Raw genomic sequence first — 21,174 nt, 5'->3', positions numbered from 1 at the left:
TGTATGCAACTGTATGCGCGTGTTTGGGCGTCCTATAACTAAGGGATAATTTCAGAAACCTCCCCTGAGGTTTCTGACACTTTCACTGACATCCCCTGAGGTTCTCAAAATTTCACTTACCTCCCTTGCTTTTGATTTTGTGGTAACAATCCAGTCCAAATCAGATTAAAATATTATTTTCATGTGTGAGAAGGTATTTTTATTCCATAGCTACCCTTTGCAGAAGTTGTATTAGTAGAAGATTCAAAGAAGAATAAATGATTTGGACTAATTAGTAAAGTTGAGGGGGGGTAAGTGCAATACAAAAAATTGCATGCACCAGATGTGCCATGCAACAGTTATTTGGCAGATTTTGCAACGGCTAACTGCAAATTGCAACGGCCAGAAGGTTTGCTGTTTCAGTAGCAATAGCATATAAAGCAAAGCAACTTAACTACCTCTGAGGTTTCAAGCTATTAACATTCTTTGCTACTAATTTGGAGTGATAACAAGTGCATTTGCTGTGCTACAATTAGAGCTCTGAGTAAAAAGTTTTAGCTGCAACCATGGCCTCTTCAAGCCATAGGGGAGAATCATGGAATTCACCTACATCTTTCTCCATTAAAAACAGGTTTTGCCGCTGTAATCGCAAAGCAACCGTAATGATATCAGAGAGTGAAAGGAATCCAGACAAGTTGTATTTCTATTGAGAAATTTCCAACTTTGTGATGAATTTTAAAAAAATTCTACAAAAGGGGTGATTTTGGGTTTAATTTCCGTCAGGGGGGTTTTCGCATTTGTGAATTTCACAAATGCGAGCTTACAAGAGCTCGCATTCGTGGAATGCGAGCTCTGGTTATTGAGCTCGCATTCCACGAATGCGAGCTCTTCTCAATTTTTTTTTTCCTTTTTTAAGAGCTAGGGAATTATTTCTAGGAAGCAAATGCGAGCTCTTATCTTTTTTATTTTGGTATTTTTTGAGAGGTAGGGAATTATTTGCAGAAAGCTTCTAATTTTTGTTTTAAAAAATGTTGCAAATATTTAAAATTTTGCAAATAGCTCGCATTTGTTAAATTTGACCTGCAAAAATTGTATTTAACTTTTTTGTTAGATTTCGCATTTATAAGTATGACTTGTAGAAAATTAGATTCAAATTTAGATGTATTAGGGTTTTAAAAATATTATATAAGTGATAAAAATTTTATAAATTGTAAAAATAAAATCAAACTGCTTGGATAATTAAATGTTATATTTGCATAAGAAATAATACAATAATCATAATAATGATAATACAATAATATTGGTGTAATAAAACTGCCATTAATTTAAATATTTACTTATAATGCCCAAAGAGCCTAATTACCAATTTTTTCTTCTCGCGCTCAAATATAACATTAACCCGCATGCGAGCTAACCTTGAAATAGAAAAAACACAGAATCCCGCTTGCGGGTTTCAGGAGTATTCGGATATTCTCATATGCACCTATGCAAATCGAACCAACCGGATATCTTATCCGTATCCCATTTTTTTAAATAAAAATCTTATAAATTTGAAAAATAAAATCAAATTTAGATGTATTAGGGTTTTAAAAATATTATATAAGTGATAAAAATTTTATAAATTGTAAAAATAAAATCAAACTGCTTGGATAATTAAATGTTATATTTGCATAAGAAATAATACAATAATCATAATAATGATAATACAATAATATTGGTGTAATAAAACTGCCATTAATTTAAATATTTACTTATAATGCCCAAAGAGCCTAATTACCAATTTTTTCTTCTCGCGCTCAAATATAACATTAACCCGCATGCGAGCTAACCTTGAAATAGAAAAAACACAGAATCCCGCTTGCGGGTTTCAACGTTATTCTGCGCTTCGTGTGTTTGCTTTTGTTTTGCTTTTGTCTTTTTTTTTCGAAATGGAGGGTTGGCGGTGGAGCTTAGTAACAATTAATTCTTCACTTTGTTGCCGCTACTCCAGTGCATATTAGGACCACTGGTTTGATCACAATTTCCTTTCCATTTTTGTTCTTGTTATTTCCTCTGTTTCTTTTCCTATATCCAGAATGTCGTATAAGACCACATATAAGTGATCTTATATGTGATCTTGTTATTTCCTCTTGTCAAATCACACCAGGCACAAAAAATGGCGCCAATATTGCAGCTCAATTGGCGCCTTACTCCCAAAATGACTGGATTAATTCATGTATCAGGAATCAAGTTTCTATTATTGTTGTTAAGCTTAATTAATCATATCAGATGCCATTATGTAACTAAACGGTAGTAATTAACCCCAACTACTTGGGATATATCTGTAATTTTGGCCCTGATGACGTCAGAAAAGGGGCCCAATTTTTTATCAAGGGAGGTAAGTGAAATTTTGAGAACCTCAGGGGATGTCAGTGAAAGTGTCAGAAACCTCAGGGGAGGTTTCTGAAATTATCCCTATAACTAATGCCTAACTGCTTTTTAATCTTTTTTCAGTTTATTATTTTTCATTTCATTTATCCGCTGGGCGGCTCTGTTTGGATCTCCTATTTTTGGAGTGTTTTTAAAAAATTAGTTTTTCAAATACAATAAAAGTTACAACAAAGTATTCTAAAAGATAATCTAAAAATTAGTTTAAATTTTTTTAAAATTTTACCAAATATCTCATAATAAAGTGTCAATAAAAAATATTTCAAAATATACTCTAAAAACTCTGTTACAACAAAGTTTTTTAAAAACACCCCAATTTATCGGGAAAGTACCTCAATAGTTCTAATTTAATTTTATGGGTATTTTCTTTACCCTTTTTGGGTGGGAGAATCTTGGCAGCCAAACACGGTCTTTTACCTTTTCTGCTTGGCCCGAATGAGATTCGAACCGCAGAAATCTAGCTTCCCTTTCGGATCTCTCCCCCTTTTTTTCTCCTCTCGTTTCATATATAAAGGGGAAAATTCCGTAACATTTACAAAATTACACATGCCTCCCATAAGGTTAAGATTTTGATAACAAATTGGTCCAATCAAAAAAAGTAACATTAAAAAAGTATGTTAAGGAGAGAGATGCAACCCTTATTTCATAAATACCCCTTATGCATGTATATAAGTTGTATTAGTAAAAAAATGAAAACAATTAATGCACATATTTTACTACTCAAAAAGTTGATATTAATATATTAGGCAATACTAATAAGAAACAAAATTACATTAATGATCACAAGATTCATCAAAACAAACTAGACATCTCTTTTGACGTAATGTTTGTTATGATGCTTGTGATCTTAAACAAAAAAAATTTCGAATTTTGCCTTTTTTTTACCTTCTTTCTACTTTTATTTCCATGAAATCACTTTACAATTATCACAATTTTAAGAATTTCAAAGAAAATTAAAAGGAGGGAAAAGAAAGGCAAAATTCGAAAATTTTTCTGTTTAAAATCACAAGAATTATAGCAAATATCATATTAAAAGAGATGACTAGTCTGTTTTGCTGAATCTTGTAATCATTAATATAGTTTTGTTACTTGTTGTCTAATTTATTAAATGTGAACTTTTTAAATAGTTAAATGTGTATATTAATTATTTCTAATTTTTAATTATTTTTATTCTTTTACTAATACGACTTATACACATGCATAAGGGATATTTGTGAAATAAAAGTTTCATCTCTCTCCTTAACATACTTTTTTAATGTCACTTTTTTCTAATTGGACCAATTTGTTATCAAAACCTTAACCTTGGGGGAGGTTTATGTAATTTTATAAACTTTAGAGGAGACTAATAAAATTGTCAGAAACCTCAAGGGAGGTTTCTAAAATTATCCCTTTATAAAGTTACCAACTTACATTTCCATGTAGTAATTTTTGCATCTGGTTTCCTTCTGAACCTCAATAAGTTACTGAAGAAAGGGGGGGAAAAAAAAGGCTTGATAAGTTTTCAGTTGACATTGAACTGTTTTTTTACCCTTTTTAAAGAAAGGAAGAATCATGAGAGCAACCCTTACCTTGGGGATGAATCTGGACTTGTACACAAAAAGTATGTAAATGGATTTTCCATAAAAAATTCTCTACATTTTCTGTGAATACATTTTCCAATCACCTTTTTATTTCGCATAAATCAAATCATTACCGTACATTTTCTACAAAAATTTCAAAAAATTACAATCCAAACACGACCTTAGTTTTCTTACCCCGAAAGCAGTATACATTAGCCAATATCTGGATGTGGAATATACGAGTTTCTTAGACAATTCTACCTGTCGCCAGTGTCCCTCATCCAGAAAGAGATGAAAGCTGTGCGTGGCATACAAATACAAGTTGGTAGGGGCATACTGCCTTAATCATCAATGTTGGCTGCTCTAGCGTCTAGACTAGGTCTTCTTTCTCACTTCTCCCAATCACGAAGCAACCGTGTAGAGTGGTCATTAAGTCTTTGTGGCATTCATGCTGATTTAGTTCAACCGCATTCATATTGGTACTTGAATCATTCCCAAGCACAGGGAAGGTTGAAGTTGATGTAAAATCTACTCCGACTTCGTCAAGAAACTCAGATAGCTGTAGCAAGACTCTTATACGCCAACAACTCTCTCGTGTAGTTCAATTTGTAGACAGGAAATGGCTTTCTTGCAGTCTATTTGCCAAGAAATTTTAGCAAATGGATCTGGTCAAATCAATCATTGTTCCAGATATTGAGGATTCAGAGTCATCCTTAGAAGAGTCAACCGTGAAACATGTTGCTTACAGAGATCACCGTATGATCATGCACGAGAACTTTAATTAACCAAATGATAAATCAAAGGTTTGACAAAAAAAAAAATGATAAATCAAAGGACTCTTCCCCAAAATACAAAACTATTCAAAAGGGACAAGGCACCATAACCAAGTTGAAGTTACAGCAGGTCAAGTCCCTTGTTAAACAACTAAGTGGTTTCCAATATCTCGTAGACAGCTGAAAGAGCAAAATAGATGAATAGGAAGTTTCAACTTGTAAGGAATAGTTCAATCTGTTAACTTTATCTGCAAAGATTGCATTTTTTGTGTAATGCAGAAAGAATCCGCGTATGACTGCAGATATAAATGATGTTACTGTGTCCAGTTAATCTAGCTACTTTTACAGTATATAGACGGAGCATTTCACAAGTCTTCTTGGTCTTCAAGGGATCGTTTACGTGCCCTCAAGTTGAGTTTCAAGCTTTCAGGTTGAGGAGGGGTCATCCCACGGCGAAACAGAACTGCAAGGGCCCTCATTTTTTGACAGAGATCAAATACCTGTAGAGAGATCCTGTTAAATATGAAATAACGGCGGTGACTAAAATCCAGGTCTTGATGTGCTTCTTACCGATGAGGCTTCTACCTCTGCCACGCCTTCACAATCTTGGCCGCCTCCTTGGAGCAAGTCACAGTAATTGGCAGCTTCAGTTTGATCTTCAAATACCTTCAACAATGAGTCATATATCTTTAGGCTGACAAAATCATTTTTCTAAATTTCAAGACCTACAATTGGGTATAACATAACAACTACAACAAGGTGGGGCAGAATTTAACGCAGAATCTCAGTCTCTACTTATTTACACCTAAATAAAAAAGCAACCGCAAAAGATGTACAAACACCATCAACACCATTCCCTATTCCCCCAAAACAAGCCAGTAACATGCTGCTGATATGTTCCTTTCATCTCATACAACATCAACACACTACATAACATCACAGGGTCATGCTCTGGTGTTTGCATGGGTTCCAGGACTTTGTATAAAAAGCTTAGCTTAAATCTCTTGTTTCAGACCGAAAGTTTGGGGCATAAATGTTTGAAAAACAAAGATGAGTTTTGAAGACTCACAAGCACACCCTCCTGGATATCCTCAACCAGCATCTGAAATTTTGTTTCACTTCCTGACTGCTTGGCTTGATTTCTCCACTTGCCCCCTTTTGAAAACAACAATCCAAGCTCTCTTTCAACTTCACTGCAAGGGAAAACAGAATTTCAGCAAGTCAAACAGAAAGAATTCAGAAAGACTAACATACAAAGCTGAAACTCACCTTCTGTTTCTGCGAGTTTTCATTGTACATATCTGGTTTTCCCTGTGGGTTAGTACATACACAGGTTTGGAAGGTTCTCTCCAGGGGTTTGCCTCTAATACTGGAAAAAGGAGCGACAAAAGTCAAGCACTCGTGTAACCTTGCAGGAACAAATTCTACAAAAAGCAGAAAACTTATGATGCCTTCAGAGAAAAAGTCGAAAAATGGAAAGATAAAACCCAATCAAGGAAAAAGAAAGCAGGACTAATCACACCAATTCCTTCCCTTCTTCCACTCACGCGAGTAAAAATGTCCTGTGCCTAGAAAGTTCTACACAGTCCTGACTAATGTATGTAAGAAAGATAAATTTCAAGTTCTATTTGGAGGATCAAAATCCACAATTCTTAGCCAATGTTAAGAGTAGTATTTCATCTCCCTCTATGAGTAACCAGTACCAAACATTTCACTTAACATCTAGTATTTGACAAATCATTCCCTTAATAAAGCCCATTTTTTTCTTGACCTTCAGTCATTACACTATCAAAATCAGAAAAATAAATGAGAAAATCAAGAATGAAATATAGCTTATTTCTGTTCCACAACTTAAGCAAAATCCCAGGAGACAAATTGGATTGGTTCTTGATTCTCCCTTGATAAAACTATACTTTCGCAGGCAATGTTAAAGATGCTAATCACTCAATCTTGATTATACGCAACGTTCCAGGCTCCTTTACAACTGGAATGCCAGTTTCCAATATAAACATTATGTGATGGCTAATAAAAGTAAACGAATTTTCAGAAGCAACATCCTTGCTACAACATATTTCTCAACCAATATATACACGGTCGCACAAGTCCAGCTCCTAGTTAACTATGTCGTCAAACACCAGAATAAATGTCAAAATGCAAGACAAGGCACCAAATGGCGTGATAAACTCAACAAGGCCCTGTTCACATAAACAACCAACTCATGTCACGTAGAGCTCACAAATTGAACGAAAGCTCGCACGCAGGTCTGAACCATGATCAAATAAGCTAAATCAAGACGAAAGGGAAAGAAAGATTCTACAGAATCCAAAATCTAGACAAAGATTCATTGATGTGAGTACCGTACCATCATAGCTACTGCTGTCAAACGATTGTTGGAGATGTCTACGCATGTCATAGGCGCGTGAAGACACTTGCTTAACGAACTCATTGGAACTCCCGGGAATTGTACCGTCCATGTGAAGCGCCCTTTCCACCTCTTCATCCCTCCTCTTATTCTCTTCATCTTCTTTTTCTCCTCTAATATTACACCCCGCCTGCGAGAAATGACATCTCCTCCTTGCTCTGCTAGATTCTTGAGAAGAATCGTTGTACGAAAGACGAAACTGACAAGTCCCTGGCTTAAGAAATTGAGACGAGAAACTGATTCGCCGCCGATGATTTTGAAAAGGGTTGCTGCTGGTGCCGCTAGGTGGGAGGACTACAGATGGTGACACTGATGACAGTGAATCCATCAAGGTGCCCAATATGATATGGTGAAAAATAGTTTTATAGTATTCTCTTCTTATTCTTGTCTTGAGAGAGTGTAAATCGATGAAAGCATAACTGAGGAGATAAAAGGCAGAGAAATCCTCTGCGTGCAGGAGAAGAAGTTGAATGATGATGGAGGAATGCAGTATAAGGAAAGAGTTGGAAGAATCAGAGTCCGAGTGAGAGAGGCGGGGAAGATATTTTTCTCATGGTTTGGTTTGGATGGTAGGTCCGGTGGGAGTTGTAGAAAGAAGGGGACAAGTTACGAGTCAAATTGGCAGCCTCATAAAATTCTTTAAAAAGTTTTTGGATCTTTAGTTTCATTCTGATCTGATAAGAGGAGAAATTTAAGTGGAATTGCTCATGCTGCGGATGAATCGTGAATATTCATTCATCTGCACTTTTTCTTGTTTCACGAAACACATAAACATAATAGATACTCGGAAAATTACGAGAGCCCAACCAAAAAAAAAAAAAAAAGAGCGACCAATCTTGCACGCTTTAAAGATACGCTTATGGTTTTATCCCATAAAATTTTGGAGTCTTTCCACCAAATTTCTAACTACAGTTGTCCCACATCTTCTCTTAACCAGCAAGACCAGAATTTGAACCCAGAAAGCTGATGATCGATCAAACGCTTTCTTATCATGCTTATATTTCATTGATAAAAACCAGAAACCGCGGCGTACTTCGATTACACATGCCTGTTATGCGCTATTTAACCTTGAAGAGAAAATGTGTGCTGTCGAGTGGCAAACCACAAGTGCAAATTATAATGGAACATGAACCAAAATACACAAGTAAATACATGCCAAAGTGATTGGTCAGCAATATAATCTATATACAAGCCCAAAGGAATCAAAAGGTTAACTAATGAAATAGCTTGAAATACAGGATAACGAGGATGGCCAGGACGAGGGCTGCAATAATGGAGCCAAGAATCCACTTATTCCGTGTTATCCGTCTGGACATAGAAGTCAAGACTTTCTTGCTCTTATCGATGGCATCATCTACTCCATGAAGCTGCAAAATAAAAAATCCGTCAGATGGAGATAGACATAAGCCCTGCAGTAGCAATCTAGAGCAAAATGCATGCAACGTGTGAAAATGGTTTTGAGTGCGCCAAGCTTCAAGGTGAGATAAAATGTCCAAGTATAAGCAAATATGTCAAGTCATTTATCAACAGCAAATTTACATGCCTTCGTATTAGAGTGTAGAAGAGTTTCACGTTGTTGATGCAAATCCCCGAGGATTGAGACTCCAAGATCTTCTGTCTCCAGAGCTGCTCTCCGGCTTTCTCTGATTCGGTCGCTCGACTGATTCAGTCTCTCCGTAGTCATCATCACTCTTTCTCTTTGGTTTGCAGAAGCCTTTAAACATCCTTTGTCAGTAAAACAGGTGATTCTCCTAATTTAAACATGTAAACTCATAAATTTTTTTTTTTTTTTTCCTTTTTAGAGTGCTCTACTGTTTCTCAAGCCCTTAGCATAGCATATTTTTCTTCACCAACATCATTATGGATCCCGCATGACCAGATTTTGACTAATGCGCCAAAAAATGATGTTAACAAACACATACATTTATAACTACTTTGGTATCCTTGATAATCTCACATTGGCACGTTATGATCTCATAAAAAAGTGGCATTTCATTTTCTTTTTCCATTTCAAGTTAGTCAAAGAGGAGCTTCCAGCTTTAAAAATCAAATCACCTTATGCATTCAGCTCTCCACAACAACTCCATAAAGATTTGGATGCTGTTAATGGATAAATAAATCAGCAAGGGAAAAGTCAATAACCTTTTTCACTGAGCAAAATATGGACAAACTCAATACTTCCAGCAACCAAACTGAATCCATCTCTTTCTTTATTATAGTTGTTTCTTTAACCCCCTCCCCACCCAGGGGGGTGGAGGAGAGAGTGTGTATGCCTGTATGGGAGCGCTAAGCTGGGGTACAAATAAAAAGCAACAGTATCTACAACAGGACATACCATATGCGAATCGGCCAATCCAGCCTCCAACAGCTCCTCATGGGCAGCTTGGACAGAATTTGCTGATGTTAATTTCTTAACTTCTCTTTTCAACTTATTTAAATCAGATTTATATTCTCTGAGCTTAGCAAGCAGTGTAGCCTTCAAACTTGGCTGCAGACTTCTTGCCTCAAGATCCATTTTCCGAATCTGGCGAAGCAAAAAATCACTAAATATAGGCCAGAGCAAAGAACATCAGCTAGACAGAATGCAAAAGCTTTTCAAATACCAAAACATCAGCATCATCAAGTCCTGCTTTGATGTCAGAAACTTGTTGGTTCTTTTGCTCTGCCCAAGAAAAAGCCAACCTACTGGATGAGTGATAAGGAATAGGAGTAACTTAATGGCACAACAATAACATAGGTGCAAATTATCCATTAAGCACCAGTCTTTTCACTCACAAAATTACAGTAACTCGCTCTTTAGTTGCACTCTTTGGTTGCATTTCTTGTTAAGCCCACCAAAGAAAAAGGACCTATTTTTAAAATAATTCTGGCAACATTTTTCTTTCTACATACATGAGCCCAGATTCTTTGCTAATCAAAGCCAAAACCTTTGAGCGCCTCAATCATTGACCGCCTCAATCAATTATAATGGAATATCTATAAATCAACTAATTTTCAGAGAAAGGGGAAAAAGAAAAAAGAAAACCAGAAGTGATTGTCAAGCGATAGTCGATTGTTACCTCCATCAGCAAGAGCAGCAGAGTTACACTTTCTAGACAAATTGGCAGAGAGCTCACAATATTGCCTCTCATATCCTTCAAATACTTCACTCATCTTTTTCTCTTCCTCTTGACACAGCTCAATCCCCAATTCTCAATTTCAACTCCACCACCTAAAAACAACCCAAATTAAAAGAATTTAAAAAAAAGAAATATAAAAGCCAAAACTTGGATCGAACTTCCAAAATAAAATTGATCAAATAGATACAATTTCCAAAAAAAAAAAAATCATCAAACATCAAAGCCCTAATGATCAACAACTGGACACAGTAGATGGGTGTATGCGTGCTTGCGTGAGTCAGAGTTTGATGGAGAAAATGAAGTACCGGAAGAGGTTGAGTTGACTCGGATGGGAGATGAGCTTGAGTAGGGAGATCTCGATCGGTCCGAGAGGATTACTCCTATGGCACCTACCCGGTTAAAGGAATTGGGGGAATGAACTCTTTTCGATATTTAATGCATCAGGCCTCACAAGTAGGCCTGCAAACAACCCGAGTCGAATCGAGTTTTGAACTAATCGAGCCGAATCTCCATTAAATTTTATCAAGCTTGAGCTCGACGAGCCAGCAATTTTCAAGCTCGAGCTCGGCTCGAATCAAGTCGAGCCGAGCTCGAGTTGAGCTCGAATTTGAAAAAAAAATAAAAAATAATTATTTTATTTTAAAAAAATAAATAAAATAATATTTTTTTCTTAATAAATAATAAAATATTAAGAATATATACGTAATTTTACTATGAAAATAAAAAATAAAAAAATAAATATATAATATACGTAATTTTATTATTAAATAAAAATAAAAATAAAATATATATATATATACTCAAGCTCGCGAGCCGGCTCGCGAGCTAACGAGCTTAATATTCTAAGCTCGAGTTCGACTCGAGCCGCTCGATTCGTTTGCAGCCCTACTCGCAAGTACCAGTTCAAACTAGTTTGCCCCTAAAGTGTAAATAGATAAAGATACAGTGAAAATAGATTTAGACGAAATGTAATGTCGATCGACAGTATTGTGATATAAAAAATGATTTGAAATGAAACTTATGACAAAAACTTAGTTTTTTTTTTGACAAAAAAAATTAATTTGAAATGAAACTTATGAGGCACGTAATTTTTGAGTTAATATATCTTTCGTAATTTAGTGGGTATGGAATTTGGGAAATGAATTTCAGTGCATTTAGCAAATATTAGAAATAAAAAGTAATGTGGGACAAGGACTTGATTTACCGTAGGGTTGGATGGGCTCAATTTAGCATTCAAGAGGTAACGCGAGGAAAATGCAATTTTGAGGAGTATTATTGGAAATTTAGCTCTATTTATTGAAGAAAACCCGTGTAGAAAAAATTTCATTTGAATTGCTATTTTTAGAAGTTTTATAGAAAGATTTTGTGTAACAATTTGATGTGATCTATTGGAAAAGTATTTGTGGAAAAAGTAAAAAATTTTCTGCAAAAAACTACTTGGAAATTCAAGGGGTAGGAGTGTTTTTTAAAAACTAGTTTTTCAAATACAATAAAATTTTTAAGAAGTACTCTAAAAGGTAATCTAAAAATTAGTTTAAATTTTTTTAAAATATCTCAAAATATATTTTAGAAACTCTTCTACTCTTAAATATCCCAAAATATTTTCTAAAAATATCCCAAAATATAATCTAAAAACTCTGTTACAGCAAAATTTTTTAAAAATACCCCAAAAAACAGCTAATCCAAACGGAGTTACAAAAGCCTATGGCCTGGGTTGTATATTGAAGTTGCTAGAAATGTTGCTAAAATCTCTTGTTTCTACTTTCTAGAAAGTGTTTCTATTTTCTAAAATCTCTTGTTGCTCAGAAATTTTTGAGCAAAAATAAAAAAAAAATAATAATTATACATATTACGGGATAAAATTTTAATAATTTATATGTAAATTGATAGTAATTCATAATTATAAAATATATATTATATATGATTATGTATTTAATTATGCGTTTGGATGAAACTGATTTGAACCAAAAGCTCATATAATAGTATTGCAAAAGCGATGGAACTTGATGGCACGTACGAGATGAAAAAGGTAGAGATGAATCTATGTCAATGTCAAGTTGTCAACGGACGAGAACGTTTTGCGAAAACGTAAGGCGAGTCTACATAATTTACTACGCTTTTGTTATTAAATGACTCTGAAAATGTTAATTGTTTTTCAATTTAACCTAATCGTGCAATTCTTATACCATCTTGTGTAAACTAACCCACCCCTCTGTACCAATCGGGCCACCATTTCCTTGCTAATGCTGGTCATGATCGAGAATAAAATTCACTGAAGCTGGAACGCTGGAGTCGAACAATCAATCTTTACAAGAACCCAGATATGAGGCTTAGGACACATAACTACAATTATAATGGGCATAATAGGGTTCTGAGAGTTTGGTTCCCGCAGCAATCTCAGGAGTCTCAAGGCAAACCACAAGTCCACATGCCGATCAAACTACAGTGACACATTCAGAAATACAGATTACATCTTCAGATTCTGTACAACATCAGCAAATAGAATATAGACTGCCTGAGAAAAACGTCCTACTCAAGCTTCTCGCGCAACCAAGAAAATACTCGCCCTTTCCATGCTTTTAGTGCTACAAAATACGGTCGATTGATTGCCTTGAGCAAATCTCTAGTGTACAGCAAGTGTAAGTTTACGAAAACCCTAAACTCTAATCTAGATTGTAATACCTTGCAAGCTTAATCATGAGAGCAAAACAATACAAACACAGTAACGGATCATGGATGCCATTCCTCTTGAGCAGAACCAGTTTCGTTTGGCAATGTATTTTTACCCATTTCACCGAGTTTACTGTCGGACTGCTCTAATTCATTACCAGGGAACAATTCGGATTGCAGAGAAGGAACGATATTATTCACGTGCAACCATGTTAGCTCCCACAAGCTGTCTCCTCCAAGAGCGCTCCTCTGTACGAGCACCCCCTTTGTCTTCATGACAAGCAAGGTATTCTTCAGTAGCTCTGGTACCAATTCCTGAAGCTTTTCACTTTTTTTCCCTCTGACTTTCACCTTCATATACTTTTCCATCCGACTAAGCACCCCCAACCACAATTTGCAGAAGGTCGTCAACTGTGACAGCTCATGAAGCAATAGCAAAAACACTTTAGTCAAGAGTTTCAGGGCAAGGACGAGTGTTCCTTCCATGTTTCTGTAGTCTTTCTGGGAATGTCCCTGTGCTATTTCAGTCAAGTCATCAAGCATAGTGAATATGACCATATCAAAACACTGCAACCATAAAGCATGTGGAAGATGAATCCCCTCCACTCCTGTCAAGCACATTTGCACTGATAAAAGTGCATGGTTTCTCACCTCCTCTCTCTGATCCAGACATACTTTTCTTAATGCCTGGGCAAGCCTCAGCCACATCTCTCCTATCTCCTGTGACAGTTTCAAGGCTTCTGCCTCAGCCATAGCTCCCTTGGCATCTTCATCCCACCGTGTTAAACAAGCAACAGAACCTGCCATAAGGTCTATCGCGCGAACAGATCTATCAGCCTGTCCAACTCGAGACTCGGCAAACTGCCTTGCTGCATCTATACAAAGAACATAATTCGCTGGAGTTAAGTGGGCTCCATCTGACATAATAAACAACAGGGCATCAAACCCTGATTCAGAAGCTTCAGGGTGTCTAGCTGTAATAGAAAGTAACGATGCAATAGTTCGCCATCCCAGTTGTGATCTGATGTGAGTAGCATTTGCCTTCACCAGACGACTAACTTCCTGGGTTATTTGCTCACAGTATGCATCTGCAACCCTCGCATCAAGTTTGAGAACCAGTTGGAGTGATCTCAAAAGTTCATCAGCCAAGTTCTCTTTATATGGGAGCAGCCTCTGACAAATACGGAGGAGCCCAAAGACAGCCTTCTCAACCAGGGCGGATGGCATTACAGTTGACTGAACAATGTTAGCTATGTGCTCATAGACACCCTGCCAGAGGAGTCCAATCCGGTCTCTATTATTCAGGGTAATTGCAATAAGCAACTCCAAACAAAAAACTGCGGTGTCCTCGTCCTCAGGAGAACTACTACCCTTCTGAGGTCTCCCAGCAGCCCATATGAGTGCACGTGCAAGCTGTAATAAAGACTCAGCCAACAGAAATTTACTTTCAGTGAATATGCTGTCAATATGACATTTTTGAATAGTCTGGAGTGTGCGTTGATGAGCAGCAAGTTGTTGTTCAGTGGGTTGAGACCTTGGTTCTTCCGTATCTAATGACAGGAGCTGACTGAATCGGCCCATCAATCCAGAGGATCTTCTAGGAGTACCTATGGCTTGCACTTGAACAGAAGATAAAGAATTTGTAAGAGGCTTTCCCTGTCCTGGCTCAGGGGACATCTCTGAGTCATCAGCTGCATCACTGGCCACACGAGCAGGAAGAAGCCCCAGTTTATGCAACCTTAAGATGCAATCCAATATGTTTCTCCATCCAGTACGGATAAAATCGCCATATCTGTTTGCTATAGTGAACACTGTGACAGTGGCCATCCGTGCCTTGCAATCATCACCAAAGGCCAGAACAGGTTCCTCAACAGATGAGGGATTTAACAATGTTGTGAACTTACAGAGAGACACTACAAGATCATCCAAGACATCTTCAAGATGATGACATGCTGAAATTTTTGCCACAGCTAGAAACCCATCAATACACGTTTGGTAAACTTCTTCATGTTCTGCATGATCAAAAACAACAGAAATGGCAGCAATTGTAGGACCAGACATTATTGCAAACATGTCATGGTCAAGGTACGCTCTAGAATCAGAGACAATGTAAGGGGCACTTTTTTTGGATTTGTGCATTAGATCAATCCAACGACTGGGGGTCATTTCGGCAAATCCAGCACCTTGTTCTGGTGTTGTGCGGATTTCATTCTTGCAGATAGAATGATACAGCTCAGAGAGAAATTCACGAGGAAGATCATTACCTCCATTAATGTGCCGATTGTTTCGAATGAAATCCTCTTCTGTCATCTTTTTCTTCACCTGGACGTTATGCTGGTCAGTGTTGAGCATTATTAATGAATAAGAAAGCAAGAGAGCCGCATCTTTATTAGCTAAAATCTGCGGTGATTGCTCATAGTATCTCTCTGAAAATGCCTCAAGCACCCTTTGTATCTTTTGCGATTCTCCAGGCAGTCGAAAAGTCTCCAAAAATAAACGCAACGCGATATCTAGGTTCATATCTTGGAAATCAAATGTTTTAGCAAATTCATGAAGAACCTGAACACAAAACTCATCATGATTCCCCAGAAAATCTCCAACAAGATTTTTATCTAAACCAGCAGTATACCTGAAAAAACAAGCCACGCTTTGGGGGTCAAGTTTTTCAGGCAACAGATGTGTGCCCTGAAGAAATTCTAACCCTTTCTTTGGATCCCTGTTGAAGTGATCAGCACCAATCATCAAACGTCTTTTGATGTATTTCCTCCGACGAACAAAGGGAACCCACTTGTCGGGTTCATTATAGTTCTCACACTTCAGCATCCAGAATGGAGTATATTCCTCAAGATTTACAGGAGCAGGTTCTGAATTAAACAATCCATTTCCTATCCTCTCAGCCATCCCCTGAATAACAGCAATCAAACCATCCAAGGCAAGGATATGCATTGCAGATAAAGGACTATTCACAGGAAATGCACTCTTGGACAGCAAATTCGCAAGTTCTTCAAACACATTGCCGCAAGTAATATCACAGTCTAAATTTGCATACATCTCTACCATGAATGTTTTTTGCCTACAAAAATCAACAAGAGCCTCCATCGCTACCTCCTGTTGCTGATATGAAGCCCCATAACGGCTTTGCGAGAGCCTTAATATCACACAGGAAAAGAAAGCCTCAAGTTGTAACTTAAGTTCAGTACGCAAGTGCTGATAGAGATTGAGAACAATACTGCAGACCATGGAAAGAATTAGTGAGCTCGTTGACAAGCCAAACTGCATTAGGTTACGAAATAGTTCGTCCTCTACCAAACTCAACAATCTAGGATGATGTGTAATTGCAGGGCCACCCAATTCAATAGCTGAATTGATCAAACCTAAGGCAAAAAGAGGTACATCTTCATCAAAAGCTATAGAATTTGCTTTAGGGCCCATTCCCATATGTTCAACAACATTCAACAATGAACATAGGAAGTGAAATATCTCAACCATGCAGGGAACACCGTAAGGTTCAGTCATCAGATGCGAATCATAAGGAACAGAATCCTTTCCACTATCTGTCTTCCCAGCACTATTGCCCATCACATTGAGACCAGTTGAAATATCAGAAGCAACATTTCCAAGTTGGCCATTGTACTCACTACCATTCTCTGATTTGCTACCAAAGCTGTAGTCTGCATCAATTCCACCGACCTGCACTCAAGGAAATTATACATAACTTTACTGCTCAATCAGTCTCCACAAAATTTCGGGCAGCACGCATGCACGTATCAAGCACAGGTGCAAGTCCTCATGTATATGCAATGAGGCCTGATTGTAAAAAAATGGGAACAGAAACTCCAGTTTTAGAACACCATTTATGTCCCAAAAAAAAACCTATTACATAAAATTGATATATTGACCTTAATATAGAAGATCAATTCCTTCTGACATAAGATTGATTCATTATCAATCCCGCCCAACCCCCTCCTTGCATGTATATTGATAAGCCTCTGCCCAACAATTGTGTACCACGTATACTCAACGCACCATGCTCACCAATCAGAAGTTCTAATAAATCATCTTGTTATTAGAGCTATACAAAAGAACTTCTCAAAGATAACCACATTGAATCAAAAGCAATAGAATCAAACATGAAAAGATACCCAAAAACAAATAAACTCTACAATCTAATAGCAAAAACAAAAACAGTCCAATTGCTTGGGATTGCCCAAGATATGGAAATAGTCAAATGCAGTTTTTTCTAGAAGATCCCAGGCCTAGGATAATAACATCACACAAAAAATATGAGAAAGCTACATATGTTCATTCTCAGCATCCTCATATCTACTTGGAACCTGAACTTCAAGGCATCCAGGAGAATCCTTAAAAAAGTTAGGTAGAGGAAACACAGATGCAAGAGAAGAAAATTGCATGTTCAAAGAAATGATATGCTAATTCACTATGATGCATTATGAAGAAGTGGGAGCAGCAAGCTCATTATTGGTGTTCCTGCAAATAAGTGTTGAATTTTTCAGTTTCCTAATTTTGTCTTTAAATCTTTTCATGGTGTTCCACTAGTCTTGTAGCATTTCTTCGTGCATGGGGGATCAGAGAATAAAAAGAGGAAAGAAGAAAGGGTGCAGCCGCACCTCATGCTTAATAGGAGTGCCTCCTTTAACTAGAGAACATTCTGTGTTGTCAACATCTGGAAGGTGTGAAAAGATACACCTGATCAGTTCATGCATTGTGTGGCGAGCTATCCGTTGTAATAGTTCACCTTTTGTTCCAGCTTGATGAACAACCCGGAAGCATGTGTTGACAATAGTGCAGACATGCTGATTACTTAGAACAACAGATGTTTTCCCTTTCATGCAAGCCAAAAGAACCTGAAGTATCTTCATCAATACAACTTCTTCAGATGCAGGATCAGTTATCTCAAATCTGCAGCTAGTCACAGCATCAACTACCAAGTTCATGGCTTCTTCAATGTTGACTGTACTTAAATCAAGCACATCAAGAGTCAAAATCTTGTAAACCGATGACAATGCAACACCTGTGATTGGAGCACCGGTCTCATCAGATCGAATCACCTCTAGAAAAGGCTGGAGATACAGGACTGGATTGATTGTTTGCCACTGATGCTGCCATACAAATATTTGTTTCCTCAATGTCTTGAGAGACTGGATAAGAGAGTGCTCCAGCTGATCATCTCCTGAAACATAGCGACCTCCCCACCTAACATTCCTCCTCATGACTGCCAAAACAGCTCCTATTTCTGAATTAACCATACATGCTAAAGCAGCTTTATTGGAAGAAGTAGTCTCACAGTCTTCAGGTTCCTCTTCGATTGCATTGATATTTGATTGTAGCCTTAAGCGCCCCATTGATCCTTACTTTCACCACAATCCCACAATGTTAAAACCTATCAGCAACTGCTATAGTGCTGGGAGTTTGGTGAAAGGACAAGCCTCGCAATCTTTAAAAGAAGCATAAACTTAGTGAGGATTTCAGCAATTCTCTGAAGTGGATAAACAAGATTTCCCAACAAAATGAAGATAGGAAAACAAGAATTCAGAAATGAAGATCGAATGCACAACAAGAACACTGAAAATCTACCATAGATAGTAAACAAAGGAGGACTGATGGAATCATGTTGTGAAACATACTACACAAAACAAAGATCCAAGACAATAGCACAAGTACACATATATGCAACCACAATATGCTAATGATTCAGTCTAACTATATAACAGTGAGAAGAAGAGCATGTGGGCTATCCTATTTCCACTGTCCAAAACACTGGACCAATCTTTGTACTGAATCAGTACACGCGCCAGTATGACCACTAAAACCTCAGAGCATTGTCACAAAATCCAAACAATATTTTTGACTGGTTGACAGATTAACCAAATTATATAGGATGACATCGATCCCACAAGAAAGAGCTAACATAAATAAATAAATAAGCAACTCAAGGCAACTATAATGCTTAATTTCTACACATGCTATGCAATAGAGGAGCATTGAAATACAGGAGTAAGAGAATGGTTTCGTTTAACAGATACAAATATGCAACAGACAAAAGATACAGCTAGTACTTTACAGAATAAACTATGGCTCATGACGGCGGTCACACAGTAAATTTTAAGATAAAGCCCAAAATGGAAATATTTTCCCAAAGCAAAAATATCAGTATCGAAGAAACAGATAAAAATGACAGAAATTTTGAACTAAGGGAATGCAAGAAACTAGAACTTTTTCATCGACTAATGATGAGAAATTTGATCAACGATCCCACATTAACAACAACTTAGAACGCCAATTTGCCTAAATTAATTACTTAAGAGTGCGCATTAAGAGACCAGCTACCAGCACGACGGACAAAATTAACATCCAATCACAAAAAGCACCCATCTACGTCACTACATTTGAATTCTCAATTACTAAAACTTCATGGTTCAATGACTCGGCCGAGTCGTCACCGGAACTTCAGCTACCTCTCCGCGACCGGTCCGCCATATCCGGTTGACGGCAGAACCGGTGGAAACTCGCTCAAACTCGGAAGATCCGGGACTCAAAAAAGCGGTCGAGTCAACCCGTATTGACTCATCAAATATCCATAAATGGAGGCTTTCACCATGATTTTCAGAGACATTAAAGGTCATAAACAAAGAAACAAAATCTTACCCATATCCAATTATAAAAAATTGCACGAGAGACAGCCATAACAAATCAATCTTTTTACCAATCTATAACCCAACATTCTCTCACTCTTCACTAAACAGCAAGTGGGCGGCAAAGATTCAAGAGAAGGAGAAGGAAAAATAAAAGGGCGAAGACGAGGCGGCTTTCATACCATATGCACGGGGGGAGGTGAAATTTGGAGAGGAGGAGGAGGAGGAGGAGGAGGAGGAAAAAGAATGAAAGGCAGAGTCGAGGGACGAGATGGCTGCGAAAGGTCAAAGGTCCTTGGCTGCTTTGACCAGATATTCCCAATCTGGTTTGAAGCTGTACAAAGTAAAAAAGACGGTAGTAAAACTGATCATCTGACGAATTGAGTAAAGTAAACAATAGCAATAATAAGAGTACCTAAACGCCTAAGCAAAAAAATTACTGAAATAGAGTAATATATAAGAAAATTAAAAAATCAAATTTTATTATACTCCCCAGTAAAATTATTTATTGATAAAGGGCTCTTAATTGCTGTAAATGTAAAATGCCATGAAGATTAGAGAGATGTCGCTTGTATATAAATAAAACTAAGGGTCCGTTTGGATGATGTATTTTTTGGGAGTTTATATAAAATTTTATTGTAACTTATTATATAAGTTATAGAAAAAAAATTTGTATATTTGAAAGTTTGGAGAAAAAATTTCTTTTTTTTTCCCTTTTCTTTCCACTTTTTTTTCTTTCACCCCACACCACTCTTTCTCCTCCCTCACTTCTCGCCGCCACCTCACCTTCCCCCTCTTCTTTTCTTCCTCTCTTCCTTCTCCTCCTTCCTCTTTTCCTGTCTCTCTCTCTATTCTCCTCTTCTTTTCTCTTTCTCCTCTTCTTTCTCGTCTTTCCCCTGCCATCGCTCTTCCTCACTACACGCAACCAGTTTTGGTTGCACAACCAAGGGTCGTTGGAGAGAGGGAGTAAGAGATAGAGAGAGGTGAAGTAAGAGAGAAAGGTTGGAGGTGGGGAAGGGAAGGGAAGGGAAGAGGAAGAGAGGGCAGAGAAGAGGAGATGAGAAGAGAAGGGAAACGAGGGAAGAGAAAAGAAGAAGAGAAGGAGCAAGAGAAACACGAAGAGAGATATGAGGGGAAAAAAAAAAAGGAGAACATAAGAAGAGTTGACTATAAAAAGAACTATAAAATATTGTGTCATAGCTCTTGAATGTTTTAACATTTATTTATGAGCTTCCCCTACAATTTTGATTACATTTACATAGTACATACAAAATATAATTACCCGATAATTAATGGTTCGAAATACATAATAATTATTGAAATATAAATTAACATCCTATAGTTAACAATAAAGGGGAAAGCTTACAAACTTCTAACCAATTTTTATTTGATAATATTTCAATGACTCACAAAAATATTTAACATAGACATAAATGTGATCTAAGATGAGTTAAAAATATACGTTTTAATAAACAAATAAAAAATGATCTCATGTACACAATATATTTTTTTTGTTAATAATTTTTATGCTAAATATGTGTTTCGTTGCAATCGTAACAATTTTAGTGTAAC

At 37.1% G+C, this 21,174-nt stretch overlaps 3 protein-coding genes across 5 annotated transcripts; all 3 read right to left on the bottom strand.

The window, feature by feature from the left end:
• Nucleotides 1–4,924: 4,924 nt before the first annotated feature.
• Nucleotides 4,925–7,774, bottom strand: LOC113718030 (uncharacterized). Its single transcript, XM_027242937.2, has 5 exons — nt 7,101–7,774; nt 6,008–6,107; nt 5,808–5,931; nt 5,309–5,404; nt 4,925–5,238 (listed from the first exon to the last, which is right to left on the bottom strand). Exons 1-5 carry the CDS (start codon nt 7,486–7,488, stop codon nt 5,104–5,106), a joined length of 843 nt encoding a protein of 280 aa, XP_027098738.1. The 5' UTR covers nt 7,489–7,774; the 3' UTR covers nt 4,925–5,103.
• A 470-nt stretch (nt 7,775–8,244) lies between these two features.
• Nucleotides 8,245–10,722, bottom strand: LOC113719232 (vesicle transport v-SNARE 12-like). 2 transcript variants are annotated; one of them, XM_027244388.2, is made up of 6 exons: nt 10,585–10,722; nt 10,220–10,371; nt 9,764–9,822; nt 9,496–9,684; nt 8,704–8,874; nt 8,245–8,527 (listed from the first exon to the last, which is right to left on the bottom strand). In XM_027244388.2, the coding sequence occupies exons 2-6, from the start codon at nt 10,311–10,313 to the stop codon at nt 8,375–8,377; spliced, it is 666 nt and encodes a 221-aa protein (XP_027100189.1). In that variant the 5' UTR covers nt 10,314–10,371; nt 10,585–10,722; the 3' UTR covers nt 8,245–8,374. The 2 variants fall into 2 exon arrangements, with proteins under 2 accessions (XP_027100189.1, XP_071927914.1); XM_072071813.1 differs by lacking the exon at nt 9,764–9,822.
• A 1,986-nt stretch (nt 10,723–12,708) lies between these two features.
• On the bottom strand, nt 12,709–20,733 carry LOC113718983 (ARF guanine-nucleotide exchange factor GNOM-like). 2 transcript variants are annotated; one of them, XM_027243936.2, is made up of 3 exons: nt 19,616–20,733; nt 17,578–18,404; nt 12,709–16,639 (listed from the first exon to the last, which is right to left on the bottom strand). In XM_027243936.2, the coding sequence occupies exons 2-3, from the start codon at nt 18,310–18,312 to the stop codon at nt 13,010–13,012; spliced, it is 4,365 nt and encodes a 1,454-aa protein (XP_027099737.1). In that variant the 5' UTR covers nt 18,313–18,404; nt 19,616–20,733; the 3' UTR covers nt 12,709–13,009. The 2 variants fall into 2 exon arrangements, with proteins under 2 accessions (XP_027099737.1, XP_027099738.1); XM_027243937.2 differs by having other exon boundaries at nt 19,785–20,733.
• Nucleotides 20,734–21,174: the final 441 nt, after the last annotated feature.

Source organism: Coffea arabica, chromosome 11e (genome assembly GCF_036785885.1).
Source record: "Coffea arabica cultivar ET-39 chromosome 11e, Coffea Arabica ET-39 HiFi, whole genome shotgun sequence".
NCBI classification, from domain to species: Eukaryota; Viridiplantae; Streptophyta; class Magnoliopsida; order Gentianales; family Rubiaceae; genus Coffea; species Coffea arabica.
The sequence above is the reverse complement of the archived record's forward strand: the minus strand, read 5'-3'. Positions and strand labels throughout refer to the sequence as shown.